Genomic DNA, 17016 nt, shown 5'->3' with positions numbered 1-17016 from the left:
TTTTATTTATTTATTTATTTATTTATTTATTTTTGGCTATGGTGGGTCTTCACTGCTGCATGCAGGCTTTCTCCAGCTGCGGCAAGCGGGGGCTACTTTTTAGGGGCTACTTTTTAGTTGCGGTGCACGGGCTCCTCTTTGTTGCATTTGCTCATAGTATCCTGAAAATGCAAATGACCAGCTCAGAATGCAATTCCCCATTCATTCTCTGGCAGCAGCCCTGGCATTGGCATCCAGCGACTTGGCATACTTGCCTGTGACCATAAGGACAGCCCAGGGGCAGTGGGGTGAGCTGAGGTCACTGTTGCAGTGCTGAGCTTTGGCCCACAAAGGACTCGGCTACTGATAGGGAAATCACAAGCCCAGAATTATTCTTCTACAGGCAGATAATGAACCCCTTGGTCAATAGAATCTCAACAATTTGGTAGCCTTGTCTAATTTGCTACCCAAAAAAGTACCTTACTTGAGTCTCTGCATTGTTAGCATTTACGGGAGATTTGAGATATAAAGTTTCCCCAAAGGTATGTACCTTCTATTTTTGGTAAAGAATGACCTAGAAAGGAGAGGAGCCTTCTGGAGTTTTGCTGCTTGGTGGGATATGAGATTAAAACCCAAGAGGCAGAGACACCCAGAAGGTGCCTCGTCCAGGATTTGTGCAAAGAAGCCGGTGTCCATTTAGCTCTTGATGATTCATTCATTTAATAAATCTTTAGGATGCACCTCTACTTGGGGCCACGTGCTGTCCAGAAGATGGGGATGCAACAGTGAACAAGGCAGGGGGGGGATCCTTACTGTCTAGAGCCCCATCTTTCAGGGAAAACGGACACAAAAACCTAACTATGTATTTTGCATGGATACATATACATGTATATAAAAGTATTTTGCATGGCACAGGAGAAAACTCACTAAATTTGTGACAGTGGTTGCTTCTGAGAAAGGAGGGAGAATGAGGCTATGAATGAGGACAAAGGAAAACTCATTTGATCTGAAATTACGTATTAACTTTTTAAAGGAGACTTTAAAACATGTATTGACAGGATGTTAACAATGATCAATTCTGGCTGGTTGGTACCCAGGTGTGTGTTATATTACTCTCTGTTTCTTTCTATATTTTTTTATATCCCTAACAAAGAAAAATCAAGGGTACAGACCGTAGATTCTTCAAGTGGAGGGTCATCTTCAGAGAATATGCTTTCCAAAGTCCTTTAGAATGATAATCTAGGAACTCTTAGCAAAGTTCACCTCACAGAGCATCAGACAATCTTGGTTCCTTATATCAATATGAAGAACAGCTGTTGTGTTACAGCGAAAGGGTTTGACGCAGTGTGCATCTCACTTGCAGTAGAATTTCTCTTTGGCCTTCAGTGTGAGATGGCATTCGTCTGTGGTTCCAATAGACCCACAATGGGTACAGATCTCCCCTGAAACCCTCCTTCCAAAGAGTTTTTGTCAGGGTTGTTGGGTTTTGTGTTGAAAGTTATACGATGTAACCCATTTTCTGCTGCTGATCTATTTGTGTCTCATTCTCAGAGAAATTTCAACTTTTCATTGCATCGAGACCAAATAAAAAATGTTGGAGAAGGAAAGATTTATCCCATTGGGAATGAGTATCCAAGGCTTGGATTCCATTTCAGCAGCCCGACCACAGTCACCCAGTTTTCTCAGTGTCAGGGAACTGTGATGAATGAAATAAAACAAGACTATGATGCCCCATGTCCCTCCTTGTTGCAGTCATCCAAAGACTCCAGGACAGTCTCCCTCCTTTCTTGTAAATTTTAGCCCCTGGCTCATGGTCACTGTCTTCAGCACCTTCCTTGTCATCATTCACAGTAATTTCAATATCTATGTGGATGATCCCCTTGGGTCTTTAGCTTCCTCTCCTCCATCGCTCCTCAGCCACGCACTTCCATTGTCATTGTCCTTGCTTCTACCATGATCTAGGTTGTTAACTGCGCTCACCCTACTGAGTCCTGATTTCTATGCTTATAACCCAACTTGGATTCCACGGTCCACCATTATGGTCACTCTCCTGCCTACGTCCTCTCCCCCACCATAGTCCTCACTTGGCAAACACCCCTCCACCTCCCAACCTCCCCACCCAGCACTGCTTCAATCCAGCTCCAGCCGCTCTGCACCTCCACCCAGGGAGCTGAACGTGGCTGGGGAGAGAAAGAATGCAACCATGCAGAGAGGACTCACTTTTTTTCCCCTTTTTAATGAAGTATAGTTGATGTCCAAGATTATATAAGTTACAGGAGTACAACATAGTGATTCACCATTTTTAAAGGTTACACTCCATTTATAGTTATTATAAATTATTAGCTACATTCTCTGTGTTGTACACTCCATCCTTGTGGCTTGTTTATTTTGCACATAATAGTTTGTACCTCTTACTCCCCTACCCCTATCTTGCCCTTCCTCCCTGCCTTCTCCCCACTGTGGCTTACTCTCTATATCTGTGAGCCTGTTTCATTTTGTTCACTACTTTGTTGTACTTTTTAGATTCCACATATAAGTGATATCATATTGTATTTGTCTTTCTCTGTCTGACTTACTTCACTTAGCCTAATACCCTCCAAGTCCATCCATGTTGTTGCAAATGGCAACATTTCATTCTTTTTTATGGCTGAGTAGTATTCCATTGTATTTATATATACCACATCTTCTTTATCCATTCATCTGTTGATGGACACTTAGGTTGCTTCCATATCTTGGCAATTGTAGATAATGCTGTTAAGAGCATTGGAGTGCATGTATCTTTGAATTAGTGTTTAGTTTTTTCGGATATATACCCAGGAGTGGAATTGCTGGGTCATACAGTAGAAAGGACTCACTTTTTTTTTTTTTTTTTTTTTTTGCGGTACGCGGGCCTCTCACTGTTGTGGCCTCTCCCGCTGCAGAGCACAGGCCCCGGACACGCAGACTCAGCAGCCATGGCTCATGGGCCCAGCCGCTCTGCGGCATGTGGGATCCTCCCAGACTGGGGCACAAACCCGCGTCTCCTGCATTGGCAGGCGGACTCTCAACCACTGCGCCACCAGGGAAGCCCGTGGCATCACATTTTGATCATTTTCTGATCATGGGATAAATAGAGATTGTATGCAGCAAAGCAGAACAAAAAAACAAGACATTCTACAACAGCTATCTCCGTGAGAATGCTTAAAAATTTAATTGCATTTTTTGCTATCAGCTTCTTAGACTGTTGCTTTAGAGCTTCTGATATTCACACTTAAGATAAGCTTCCAGCAAGTAGAATGCAACCATGTCAAAGCCAAAATATCCCTCTTCTTGTGACTACTCTGTTACAGCTTCTACACTGGGTGTGTATGTGTTTGACAAAAAAGGCAAATAACACTGAAACACTTCCTATTATTATAGGAAAAAAAATTCATGGCATTTACCACCAGCAAGGGGAAACCGTATTTATATGAAAGCATCTGTTGATCTTTGAGTCTGAGATAGTTAACTAAGATGAAGCAATCAGTGTTGCTTGTGTTTTTTTTTCTTTAATCACTGGCCTTTGTCATCTGTAAGCTTTTACAGAATGAAATTCTTATTCTATTGAGTATGAAACAAAGCTGATCAAGACTTTGAACAGCTTGGATGAAGAAATTAAAATAGTGTGAACTGGGAAAGGAATGGGGCTTTTGTAAGAATCCTGCCAAATGCTTTTGTAGTCATTTTCTCTCTTTTTTTTTTTTGCTATACGCGGGCCTCTCACTGTTGTGGCCTCTCACTCTGCAGAGCACAGGCTCTGGACGCGCAGGCTCAGCAGCCATGGCTCACAGGCCCAGCCGCTCTGCAGCATGTGGGATCTTCCCGGACCGGGGCACGAACCCGTGTCCCCTACATCAGCAGGCGGACTCTCAACCACTGCGCCACCAGGGAAGCCCTGTAGCCATTTTCTCTACCTATTCAGGGAACAAGGAGGGAGGAGGAGATTATGGTGAACAAAGTCTTATGAGAAAGTGAAAACACATCTTTTTCATCAGTGTATTGTGTTTCAAGGCTGCCTGTTATACAAAGTTTTCACCTGGAAAACAAATAAAAAACTCAGCGACTTTGAAAAGAGATGATTCAACAATTACTCAATTAATATAATCATTGTAGATAGTTGATCTGGATCCTTCAGGACCCAAAGTGGATTATCTGTAAATTAACTGCACAATTGCCAAATCTCCCCTTCAGCTTGAACTTCATAGAAACATTCTGTATATTGAGATCGTCCTATTGTATTATTTGTGAAAAATGACATTTCAAATGTTGCTTTGCCAAGCACTATCTCTGAGTGCCATGGTGCTTTAAAATATGCAAATGTGTGCTAAGGTCCAATCAGGACTGGTATTCTTTGTCAGCAATGACTTATCAATTAATAAGACTGATGCAGTATTTTGCAGCTTTGTTGAAACAGACTCCCTAGGAATAAGCTCCTGTACCCTAGAGAATTGTGGAATTTGTCAAAAGAGAACAAATGCTTATCTTTTACTAGGAATGCATTATGGTAGAAAATCTTTTCTGGCCTAGTTCAGAGTTGAGGGAAGAAAAAGCATCATTTTGGGTATTAAAGTTTTATCTGCTTATTTTAGTAATTGGCTAGATGTGAAGATTTCAGTTGTTTTCATGACACGGTTTTCCACTTGGCCCTTTTCTTGGCAGGTCCCCGAGGGAAAAGTAGTAGTTCTTAATTTCCGATTCATAGACCTGGAGAGTGACAACCTGTGTCGCTATGATTTTGTGGACGTGTACAACGGCCACTCCAATGGCCAGCGCATTGGGCGCTTCTGCGGCACGTTCCGGCCCGGAGCTCTTGTGTCCAGTGGCAACAAGATGATGGTGCAGATGATTTCCGATGCCAACACAGCTGGGAATGGCTTCATGGCCATGTTCTCTGCCGCTGAACCAAATGAAAGAGGTACCGTTTCCACATAACAGCAATAATGAGGGCTCATGGCTGTTGAATGCCTCCTGTGTGTCAGGCACTGTTCTAGGCACTTTATATGGATTTACGCATTTAATCTAAAGTTTAAGAGCAATGCTTCTCAAACAGAGAGCTAATAAATACCACCAAACCATCAAGAGACCATTAAAAAATCAGTCTTGGGACTTCCCTGGTGGTCTAGTGGTTAAGACTTTGCCTTCCAATGCAGGCGGTGCAGGTTCAATCCCTGGTCGGGGAGCTAAGATCCCACATGCATTGCGGCCAAAAAACCAAAACATAAAACAGATGCAGTGTAGTAACAAATTTAATAAAGACTTTAAAAATGGTCCACATCAAAAAAAAATCTTAAAAATAAACATCAGTCTTCCCAAGGGAGAGGGAGGGTGGGGGAGGGATGGACTGGGAGTTTGGGATTAGCAGATGCAAACTATTACATATAGAATGGATAAACAACAAGGTCCTACTATACAGCACAGAGAACTATATTCAATGTTCTGAGATAAACCATAAAAAAATCAGTCTTTTTTAAAGCCCATATATATTCTTATAAAAATTCAAATGTAGAAATTCATGGAGTAAAAATGTGAAGCCTGCATACAGATATACACATACAGCTATAGAAACATTTCACCCCATTGTAGTCCCCTCTTAGATATAGCCATGGCGGGTAGTTCCCATACCGTCCATGTGCACTTACTTATATGTATGTATTTTTGCAATAGTTTTTAAAATATATAAGTAGTATCATACATTCATATTGTTTCACAACTTTTTCTTTACACTTCATACTACAAGTTGGGATCGTTCCGTGTCAGTACATGTGCGCTCCCAAGGGTAGAAACCTCTACCCTTGGAAGACAACCACAGTGGTCAAGATCTGTTAAACTTACAGCCTTGCGCCTGCAGGCACTCCTAATCTTTTCTTGCTTTGGGCTATAGTGCAACATCGCTGGTTTGAGAGAGCAGCCAGAACCTTTGGGAGGAAATCCCAAAGAAGAATTGAGGCACAAAAAATTGAGGTATAATCCAGCTAAATCTTTGGCTAATGGCTAAACTCTGCATATATGAGGGAGAACTCAGTTGGCCTGGCACAAAAGCATCATCTGGAGGTTGAAAAAAAGAGAGATTACAACTGCTGCCCACTGCCAGGGCAACAGACTTTGAACTTGGGTCTAGCCAAGTTGAATGCCTGCTAGAACAAAAGTCACTTTTTATAGGAACACAACAGAATCTAGAGACTTTATAATGTATCATTCATAATGTCCAGTATCCAATCATGTGATGAAACCAGGAAAGTGTGTCCATATTCAAGAAAAAAAGCAGTCAATAAAAACTGACCCCCAAATAACCCAGAAGTTACAGTTAGCAGACAAGCACTTTAAAGCAGCTATTATAAATGTTTAAGGATTTAAAGGGAAATATATGTGTAAAAAACAAACAGATTGAGAATCTCAGAAAAGAAACTATATAAAAAAAGAAAATGGTAATACTAGAGCTGAAAGATACAGAACATGTAATTTTTTAATTTACCTGATGGGCTTACAAGCAGATTGGAGGTGATAGAAGAAAAAGGCAGTGGCTTTGAATAGAAATGATCCAAGCTGAAGAACCAGGAGGAACAAGATGAAAGAAGGAGAGCCTCGGAGACCAGTGAGACAATGTCAAGTGGTCTAACACGTGTAATTTGTGTCCCAAAAGAAAAAGAGAGTGATAATAATGCAGAAAAAATATCTCAAGAAATGATGGCTGGAGGCCATCCAAATTTAGTGAAGAACATCAATTTATAGAGCCAAGAAGATCAACAAATCCCAAATAAGATAAATAAAAATGAAGCCACACCTAGGCACATCATAATTAAATGACAGAAATCGAAAGATAAAGAGGAAATCTTAAAATCAATTAGATAAAACCCAAATTACATACAGAAGAACAATGGTATGAAGGATGGCTTTCTTTTAATCAGAAACAATGGAGGCCAGAAGGCAGTGGAACAGCATTTTTAAAGTGCTGGAATAAAAGTATCAACCCAGAATTCTACAGCTAGTCTTCAAAAATGAAAGTCAGAAAGAGAAAAACAAATACCGTATGCTAACACATATATATGGAATCTAAAAAAAAAAAAAAAAAGGTTCTGAAGAACCTAGGGGCAGGACAGGAATAAAGACAGACAGACGCAGACGTAAAGAGTGAACCTGAGGACACGGGGAGGAGGAAGGGTAAGCTGGGATGAAGTGAGAGAGTAGCATTGACATATATACAGTACCAAACGTAAAATAGATAGCTAGTGGGAAGCAGCCGCATAGCACAGGGAGATCAGCTCGGTGCTTTGTGACTTCCTAGAGGGGTGGGATAGGGAGGGTCGGAGGGAGGGAGACGCAAGAGGGAGGAGATATGGGGATATATGTATACATATAGCTGATTCACTTTGTTATAAAGCAGAAACTAACACACCATTGTAATTATACTCCAATAAGATGTTTTAAAAAATGGAATCATAGTAATGGTAAAAAAAAAAATGAAAATGAAATAAAGACATTTTCAGATAAACACCTGCATCACAAGAAGTATTTAAGGAAGTTCCTCAAGTTGAAGGGATGTGGCCCCACAGGGTAACCCAAAGGTAATGGAAGCATTGAAGGCCACTGGAAATGGTAAATATAGAAGGCTATGTTTTATTTTCTTCTCTAATTTCTTTACATGTGTCTGTTCAAAACAAAACAAACAAAAAGCTTTACCACTCTATTGTGGCAAGCGTAATGTATGACATAATATATATGACAACAATTGAACAAAGGATGGAGGAGCAAATGGAAACATACAGTACGTGAAGAAATACACTGTTAACTCTAAATAAGCTGTCCTTGGAGAACCCATTAAAACTGCAGTCCTTGGAGAACCCATTAAAAATGCACACATTTTAGCTAAAAGCCAAAAGATTAAAATAGAATACCAGAATTATTGAACAGCCCAAAGAAGGCAGGAAAGGAAGAACAGATGGAACAAGAGAAAGGTGTGACAAATAGAACAAAATAGTAATTGGCACACTCAATCCAAACATGTCAATAAATACATTAAAGGTAGAGGATTAAATACTCTAATTAGAAGACAGTAATTATTAGAATGGGTTAAAAAGCAGAGCCCAACCATAATTGTCTAAAAGAAAGCACTAGAAATACAAAGACAAAATAGGTTCAATATAAAAGGATGGAAAAATATGTACCATGCAAACTTCATTAAAATCAAAACTAATGCGTATAAAAGGCAATGTTACAAAGATGGATAGGCAACCTACAGAATAGGAGAAAATATTTGCAAAACTACCTCATAAAGGATTTGTATTCAAAATATATAAAGAACTCAACAGTACAAAGATAAAGATCCCCATAAATATAAAAATGGGCAAATATTTGAACAGATACTTTCCAGAAGAAGATATATGAATGACTCATAAGTACATGAAAAACTGTTCAGTGTCATTAGTTAACCGAAATGCAAATTAAAACCACAATGAGATACCATTACATACCAACCGGGTTGGCTAAAAAAACTGACCGCACTAAATGGTGGCAAGGATGTGATGCAACCAAAGTGCTCATCCCTTGAGAGGTAAAAAATGCTACAACCGCTTGGGGAAAAAATCTTGGTAGTTTCTTATGAAGTTAAACATCTACATCTACTCTTGGCCCAGCAATTGCATTCCTGGATATTTACACAAGAGAAATGAAAATACATGTCCCCAAAGAGATTTATACAATAATGTTCATAGCAGCGATATTTGCAGAAGCCCAGACTGGAAGCAAGCCAAATGAATACCAGCAGGAGAATAGGTGAACAAACTCTGGTTTCCACACCCCAGAATACTACTTAGCAATGTCAGGGAACAAACTACTAATACACACAGCAACATGAATGTATCTCAGAAATTGTACTAAGCAGGAGAAGTCAGACACAGAAGAGGACACACCGTATAATTCCATGTATATGAAGCTATAGAATAAAACTAATCCAAGGTGAAAAGTTTTAGAAAAATGGCACGAAAAGCCAGAAGACTGACTGACAAGGGATACAGGAATTTTGTGGGAAATGATTCTATTATCATCATAGGAGTGTGGCTCACACGGGCAGATCCATTTTTCAAATTTTTACAGCTAAGACTTGTGCATTTCAGAGTATTGAATTTACCTCCCCCAAACCTGTAAAATGATAATAATAATAATAATAATGCAGGTGGTGAGTATTGGGTAGTGATATTGATAGAACAGTAAAATGATGATAATGGTTGAAATTGGATGATGCATACATAGAGATTCATTATATTGTTCTGTTTACTTTGTATATGCTTGAAATTTTCCATGAATTAAAAGTTACAGACGGACTTCCCTGGTGGCGCAGTGGTTAAGAATCCGCCTGCCAATGCAGGGGACACGGGTTCGAGCTCTGGTCCGGGAAGATCCCACATGCCGCGGATCAACTAAGCCCGTGCACCACAACTACTGAGCCTGAGCTCTAGAGCCTGTGCACCACAACTACTGAGCCCACGTGCCACAACTACTGAAGCCCTCATGCCTAGAGCCAGTGCTCCGCAACAAGAGTAGCCCCTGTTCGCCACAGCTAGAGAAAGCCCCTGTGCACCAACGAAGACCCAACGCAGCCAAAAAAAATAAATAAATATATATTTTTAAAAAGTTACAGAAATTACTCCAGGCTCAATTTTTATAACACATTGTCTTAAATTTAGAGACTTCTTTTAAGAATGATTAGCTTCTGTGTCACAGAAATATTTTTATTAAAGTATATTAATTCCTTTTGTTTAGGCTGGCAGTAGGGTTTATGATCAGGAGAGTTAAATGATTAGAAATGTACTTAAAGAAAAGCAATTAGGCAGAAAAAAAATAAATAAAGTATATTAATTCCTTTCAGTGTTTCTTTGTTAGTTAAGTCCCAGTAAAATTAAATGTAAAACTTGTATTAAAATATCTTTCTAAAATTATTTCTGTCAACCTTTTTGTATTGGGTTGACCAAAAAGTTCATTTGGGTTTTTCCGTAAGTTGTTACAGGAAAAACCCAAACGAACTTTTTGGCCAACCCAGTACATATGCATAGAGATTGGTCTGAAATGATGTTTGTCACATGTTCATTGTGGTTAGTGGGATTTGAGGTCATCTTACCCCAAATTTAATTTTAATTTTTTTCCCCCCACCAATGAAGAAACAGCTTTACTAGGAGTCTAGGCGTATTTGGGGAACCCAGTTCAGTCCCAGAGAAGTGAGGCTAATATCGGCACAGAGCAGGAATCTAGCACTGCAGAATTTTCTCTTGAAGACCAAGTGTGAAACTAAACATCCGTCTTAATATCCTAACAATCAGAAATGCTGCTGAGTTTGGCTTTGGTGAAACTTCTGGAAGCTCCTAGTGAAATAATGAGACTTGTGCATAAAGGGAGAACCTCCAGCACTGCTGAGTCTGAGCTCTACATGAGGTTATGGGTCTGGGGTGGGAGGAATAGAGGAAAAGGTAGGGAGATGGTCTCATCCCCACACAAGGCCATCTCAGTGTGCAGGTAAGGGAGGAACCATGGGTTTGGGGACAGAGGGCAGCAGAGGGACACTGGCTGACGAAGCACAGTCCCTGTCATAACACACAGGGCCTGTGCTGTCTGGTGTGAGGGCACCTCCAGCAGGTCCTGGCAACACCCGGTGGCACCCCTTCCTGAGGCCCTTGGGAGAGAGCCTTCCTGGTTCTGTTCTGAGTTCATTCAGAGCAGAACTGCTCATGCCTGGCGGCAAGTCCAGGGCCATGGTTAGCTGCTCAGGATGGAGCGGCCCCCCTGTGACACCTATACCTGTTAGTCCAGGAGACTTTCCTGGAGCAGTCACTTTCTCAGACCAAGAGGGAACTTGCCCATCACAGGCCCAATCTAGAAATCACTCCCACCTTCTTTAATGCTTTTCTGTATTGCTGAAAATTTATAAACATGTATTGTTTTTACAAACAAAATTATTCTTAAAAATTGTGAAAGATGTATAGTATAAAAAGTTTTCAAGGAATGAGAGTTGTCTATAACAGCTAATTCAGATTTTGTCCATGGGCATGGACAAAAATATTATTAGTAAATAATACCCCTGCCTTGAGAGTTCTAATGAGCCTGCATGATTTCTGAATGAGTGCATGCCCAAATGTTTTGTCTCATCCAAAAAAATGGGAAAAAGGAAGGAAGCTATGGCCCTGATTTCACTCCTTCTCTCTCTTGTGCTGATATGATATGTCAGGTAACCTAGAGATCATTCTGTGTCTGTGTGTGTGTGTGTGTGTGTGTGTGTGTGTGTGTGTGTGTGTGTGAGGGAGGGGGGTGGGTTTAGAGGAGACTAACCATTTTTTTAAGAGAAAATTTAAAAGCATCTGCAACTGTCTTTATTATAGTATCAATATTCCAAATTCCTAATTTCCCCATGGTTGCATTGCCATAAACTTGGATTTTCTTTTTTCATTTTTAATAACTTCAGGGGATCAGTATTGTGGAGGACTCCTTGAAAGACCTTCCGGCTCTTTTAAAACCCCCAACTGGCCAGACCGTGATTACCCTGCAGGAGTCTCTTGTGTGTGGCACATTGTAGCCCCAAAGAATCAGGTAAGATTCCCTGAAAACATGAAGAAAGTGTGCATGTGTGAATTAGTGTGAACTGTTAAAGATACAGGGTGAGGAAGACCCCCTGGACACAGTATTTCTTCATGCAAAGGCCCAGGTTAAAACTGCCTTTGTGCCATTTGACTTACAAAGTCATGGATTTAATTTCCTATTATAGAATTGTAATTTTCAAAACAGGTTTTGAAATACAAATGGTCTGCCAATTCCACATGAGATTGTTTAACCCTGTGGAAGATGTTGTAAGCATGGGGTTATAAGCAGCAGTGAATAACCATGGGAGCATAACAAATCCCCAAGTACATGTACACTTCGGGTTACCCTTTGCTCACAGAGCATTATGTCCTGATAATGGCCCTCTTAGTCACCAAATCAGAAACAGCCTGAATGCTTCACTTTAACAAAGCCAGTGCAAGCGTACCACATTATCTTTTCTAAGAACAAGGTGTCTGATGAGAAAACTGGTGGTGTGTGTGTGTTTTTTTTTTTTTTGGTTGTTGTTTAAAATAAAATTTGTGTAGTTTCCCCACAAATAACTTTATTCTTGCTCTAAAACAATCAACAGAGAAGTTTTCCGTTGTTTATTAGTATGTGGTTGTATGAATTTTTAGCCTTTTTGGGGACCACTTTCAGATATTAATCGCAGGGTAGAACTTAGCATGAGAATAGACCAAGCTTACGTTGTGGAATTCTGAAAATAACTTTAAAAAATTTGTTATTATTACAAATATTATAGACTTAAATCAAAACACTGTATGGTGAGCATTATAATACTGTTAAAAAAACTTTTCTAAATTGATCTTTTGTATTGCTTACACAAATATTATTTGACATATATTCATTTCTTTAGTGGAAAATTATTCAGGTAAATATACCCTGCAAGATAGTGATTTGAGTACACACATACACACACACACACACTTCACACACTTTGATCATAATCCCCAAATTCAGTTTTATTTTTAAGATGAAAATATGTTCATTTATTTGATAATAAAAGATTCTATAGATCTATTAAATATTTTATAGTTTAAAATAAATTTAAAAATTAAATTTCTCAAACATTTAAGCCATCATGTAATTCTTGAGATTGTATTGATCATTTTTCTCTCTGTGTCATTTGTAAATATGTTAGATTAAATAAATTGAATTTAATTATACTCACAGATTACAATTTAGCATCTTTTTTCCATTGTTTTTCTCTTGGATTATTTAAACTTAAATTTGGGTTTTATCTTATTTATATGACTTTTGGCTTCAGCCAGCTGAGTTTTTAATCATGGTTGTAGTGTCTGAAATCACTGGAAACTGTCCAAATGAGAAAAATAATATGAGAAAGTTAAGTCCTAAGTAATTTCTATGTAAATCTATGGGCATTTTCTTCTATTAAAGACTTACTTTTTTAAAAATCATAGCTTTCCCTTTACCCTCCTATCTATTTACTTATTTTTATTTTCTCTTCAAAAGTTCTGTGACTAATTTCTAAGTAGAAAAAGTTCAGCCAATTTTTTAATAACCTAGAACACATTTTATTACTAACCGGTAAGGAGTTACAGGACCCAAAGAGGAAATATTTTAATATAACTTAAAGCAGTGTTAAGTATGAATAAGCAATTATTCACCCATCACTGGTGCTGACTTTTTAAAAGTGGATAAATATGTAGATAAGTGGCAATGATGTTCAAAGCCACACTTTACCTCTGTGTCTCTCTGTGGTGCCATTGCTGTTATCACCTTCACCCATATTACTGTGTCTAAGTCTTTGCTAGCTAACAACTAGTAACAGTGTGCCTGTCCTAACAGGAGTTAATGCCTATTATATTCCATAAGCAGCAAGGAGGGTTGCCTGCCCACCTGCCATCCAGCAAGAGTGGGGACCAGCTCTCTGGGTGCCATGGGTATTTATGAACCCAGTGAGACTTCCTCTGATTCACACGTTGGAGGGAGTCTTGAAAAATCTGCTTATGAGGGGAATGATTGCTCTTACATCAAAAATTCTTATTGATTCGAGGGCTTCCCTGGTGGCGCAGTGGTTGAGAGTCCGCCTGCCGATGCAGGGGACATGGGTTCGTGCCCCGGTCTGGGAAGATCCCACATGCCGTGGAGTGGCTGGGCCCATGCATGACCCATGGCCACTGAGCCTGCGCGTCTGGAGCCTGTGCTCTGCAACGGGAGAGGCCACAGCTGTGAGAGGCCCGCGTAACACACACACACACACACACACACACACACACACACACAAATTCTTATTGATTCAAATAATTTAGGACACTACTACTGGTACCAGTGCAAAAAAAAATTAAGAAGTACTTCAGAAATCTAACACTGACTTTGTGTATCCATGCTTCTATGCAACCTCTTCAAAAATCAACCAGATCACCAAGTAGACTGTGTTTGGCAGGCACAGTTTTCAAACATACTTCCAGAAGACATCATAGTCAGTTCCCACTTCCCTGAACCTCTGGTCCTAAAGAATTTGACTTCTTTACATGTGGCGGGAATGTGAGTCTCCTTTTCTTGAAAGGGGAACTGTTGTGTCCACCCATCTCACGCACCCCAACACACACTACTATAGGGGACATTGTAGATAATATTTTTATTTCTATTAGTTTTCCTCTAGAGAAGAATGAAGTTGGTGTATAGCCCCGCTTCCCACTCCAACACAAGCCCAATTTAAGTCTTAACATAGGTTTCTGGGGTTATATAGTGTTTTTATACTTTCTTAGCTGTAAGTGAACAGAGTTCCCACGTTTAAGATCCTAATTAGGATTGATCTGGGCTTGAGATGGTCTTTTGGAATGATTAAAAATGAAAGCAAAAGAATGCCACAATTTTGATAACTAATAAGTATGTAAACACTAAGAAAAAATTCAAACACGGTGAATACATTTTTTTAAGAAGGAAAATCGTGGTACCCTACAAATCTGGGGAGAGGAAGAATTCTGTTTGAGGTTGTTCCGCACTGCTCCTCTGACACTTCTAATGTTGTGCTTTCACTAAAGCTTATAGAATTAAAGTTTGAGAAGTTTGATGTTGAGCGTGATAACTACTGCCGGTATGATTATGTGGCCGTGTTTAACGGTGGGGAGATCAATGACGCTGAAAGAATTGGGAAGTATTGTGGCGACAGCCCCCCTGCGTGAGTAGCACCTGTTTTATTTCATTAATATTTTAGGAGCTCTAAACTTGTTTCTTATTAAATTGCCCAATTATATTGTATTTTCTGGAAGATTTTGTGGTGTTGTTTTGTTCTCAAATTCTTGGGTTCCATGGCAGTGGAGTCCCGTACATCATCAACACAAAGAGTAGCCAACCCAGAGAGCGAGGCAACATTAGCAAGAGTGTAGAGAGGGCTCGGCAGCCAAACAGATAAACCGAAGTAGAGTTGGTGATGCCCCTGGGGCAGATGCTGAGCCAGAGACCTGACCTGGATACCTCACTGCCCTGCAAGGGGGGAGCTGAAGCATCAGAGTGGAATGAGGAAAATTCGGAGCAAAAACCAGGGAGCTGATTATTGGGAATCCAGACGAGGAAACCTGGAAGCTTATGACAGATCCAGGTGATTTTACCTGTCCTGGACTTTGGGGGCTTTATGCCGCCTTGCATTGTTGCTCAAATTCTTGCTGAGTGAGCCTGAAAGGTACTGTATATTTATCAGCAAATATTTATGGAGCTAAGAGCTCTGCCGCTTATTAGATGCATGACATTGGGCAAGTTACTTAACTCCTCTGTGCTGTATTTTGGTGCAACACATGACTGTTTTGGTGCAAGATATTTCACATCGTCACATACAGTACTAGGAAAAGTGGCAATGACATTACTACAGCCAAAAATAAATAAATAAATAAATAAATAAATATATATATATTTTTTAAAAAGCACCAAAGGAGACCATAGAACTATATCTAGATGTACCTGTAATCAATATAAATGCAAATGGATCAAATCATTCATGAAAAGACAAAGAGTGTTAGGCTGGATAACAAAGTAAAATCCAGTTATATGCTGTTTATAAGACATGTCTCCAAAAAATAAGAACACAGAGTATCCAAGAATGAAAAGATAGAAAAATCTATTGTAAGCAAATGCTAACTGAAAGAAAACTGGCATAGCTTTATTGATATCAGGGAAAAGAATTTTAGGCAGAAAGCAGTTCTGAAATAGTTCCTATATAATGATAAAAGGTGCAGTTTATCATGAAAGTATAATAATTATAAACTTGTATGCACATCAAAATATCTAATTCAGAAAAATAATAAAAATTAAAAGACAAATCTACAAAGTCCACTGTTACAGTAGGAGATTTTTAACACATCTCCTTCAATATGGGAAATTAGGATGTAGACGATTTGAAGGCAACAGGCTTGGTCTAATGGATAGAGAACACTGCATCCAACCGTTGGAGAGAATACTTTTCTTTTTTTTCTTTTTTTTTTTTTAAGCGAAATGGACGCAGGAAAAAGAAAAAGCCAGAATAATGATTAAAGAAATTTGATCTGTAGTTGAAAAGTCTTCCTATCAAGGGAGGAAAAAAACAGGCCCCAGTTGTTTTCCTCCATGAGTTCTAACCAACATTTGAGGAACAGATAATTCCAACACTGCACAGATTCTTCCAGAGAGAAATAGGGATTGTTCCACAACAAATTTTACAAGGTTAGTATAAAGTGACACAAAAACAAGATAAGGACAAAGAAAAGAATACTGAAGATCAATCTCACTTATGAATGTGATGAAAAATAAATCCTAAAAGAAAAACTATTAGCAAGCCAAATCTAACAATCAAAAAATACTTTATGACCAGGAGTTCAAGGTTGGTTTGAATTTAGAAAAATCTATTAATTTAATTTTATATATTACCAAATTAAAGTGTGACTTGTAAACTTATGTTTTTATTAGTTGAAAACATTAACTTATATAAGGCTATCTTAAATAGTTTGAATAAAAAAGTTTGTATTTTTAAAAAGGTATCTTAATAGCGATAACAAAAAAAAACTCAAGAATTAATCTAACAAATCATGTACAAGGCCTTAATAGAGAAAATTATAAAACATTACTAAAAGATATTTTAATAAGACCTAAATAAATGGAGCTATGTACTATTCTCATGAATAGGAAAAATCAGTATTATTTAAAAATTTTAAAGATTGGCTTTCCATTAAAACTGACAGTCCAGCTGTAAAATGTACATGGCATTGCTAGGGGAGGGGACAAAACTAAGACAGTTTTGAAGGAGAAGGAACTGGCAGGAGGATTTGACCAACCATGGCGGAGCCAGGTCAGAAAGCTGTTGTAATTAAGACAGAGTGTGGTTTTAACAGAGAGGTAGAAAAATTGACTAATGGAAACATCAAAGAGAGGCCAGAAACATATCCACATGTCTCTGCAGATTAGACATATCCCAGAGACGCACAGATCAGCAGTTAAAGGATGACC

At 39.0% G+C, this 17016-nt stretch overlaps 1 protein-coding gene across 1 annotated transcript in view; it reads left to right on the top strand.

The window, feature by feature from the left end:
* Positions 1–17016, top strand: part of PCOLCE2 (procollagen C-endopeptidase enhancer 2) — a gene marked incomplete at its 5' end in the record, with an annotated part of 67470 nt that overhangs the window by 35747 nt on the left and 14707 nt on the right. The window contains 3 exons of the mRNA XM_079705083.1: positions 4657–4912; positions 11444–11568; positions 14586–14722. Of these exons, the coding sequence (XP_079561209.1) occupies positions 4657–4912; positions 11444–11568; positions 14586–14722 (518 nt within the window). The remainder of the gene's footprint in view (positions 1–4656; positions 4913–11443; positions 11569–14585; positions 14723–17016) is intronic.

This window comes from Hyperoodon ampullatus (genome assembly GCF_949752795.1).
Source record: "Hyperoodon ampullatus genome assembly, chromosome: 5".
In the NCBI taxonomy this organism is placed as follows: domain Eukaryota; kingdom Metazoa; phylum Chordata; class Mammalia; order Artiodactyla; family Ziphiidae; genus Hyperoodon; species Hyperoodon ampullatus.
Note: the sequence above shows the minus strand (reverse complement) of the source record. Positions and strands in the feature narration are given on the sequence as shown.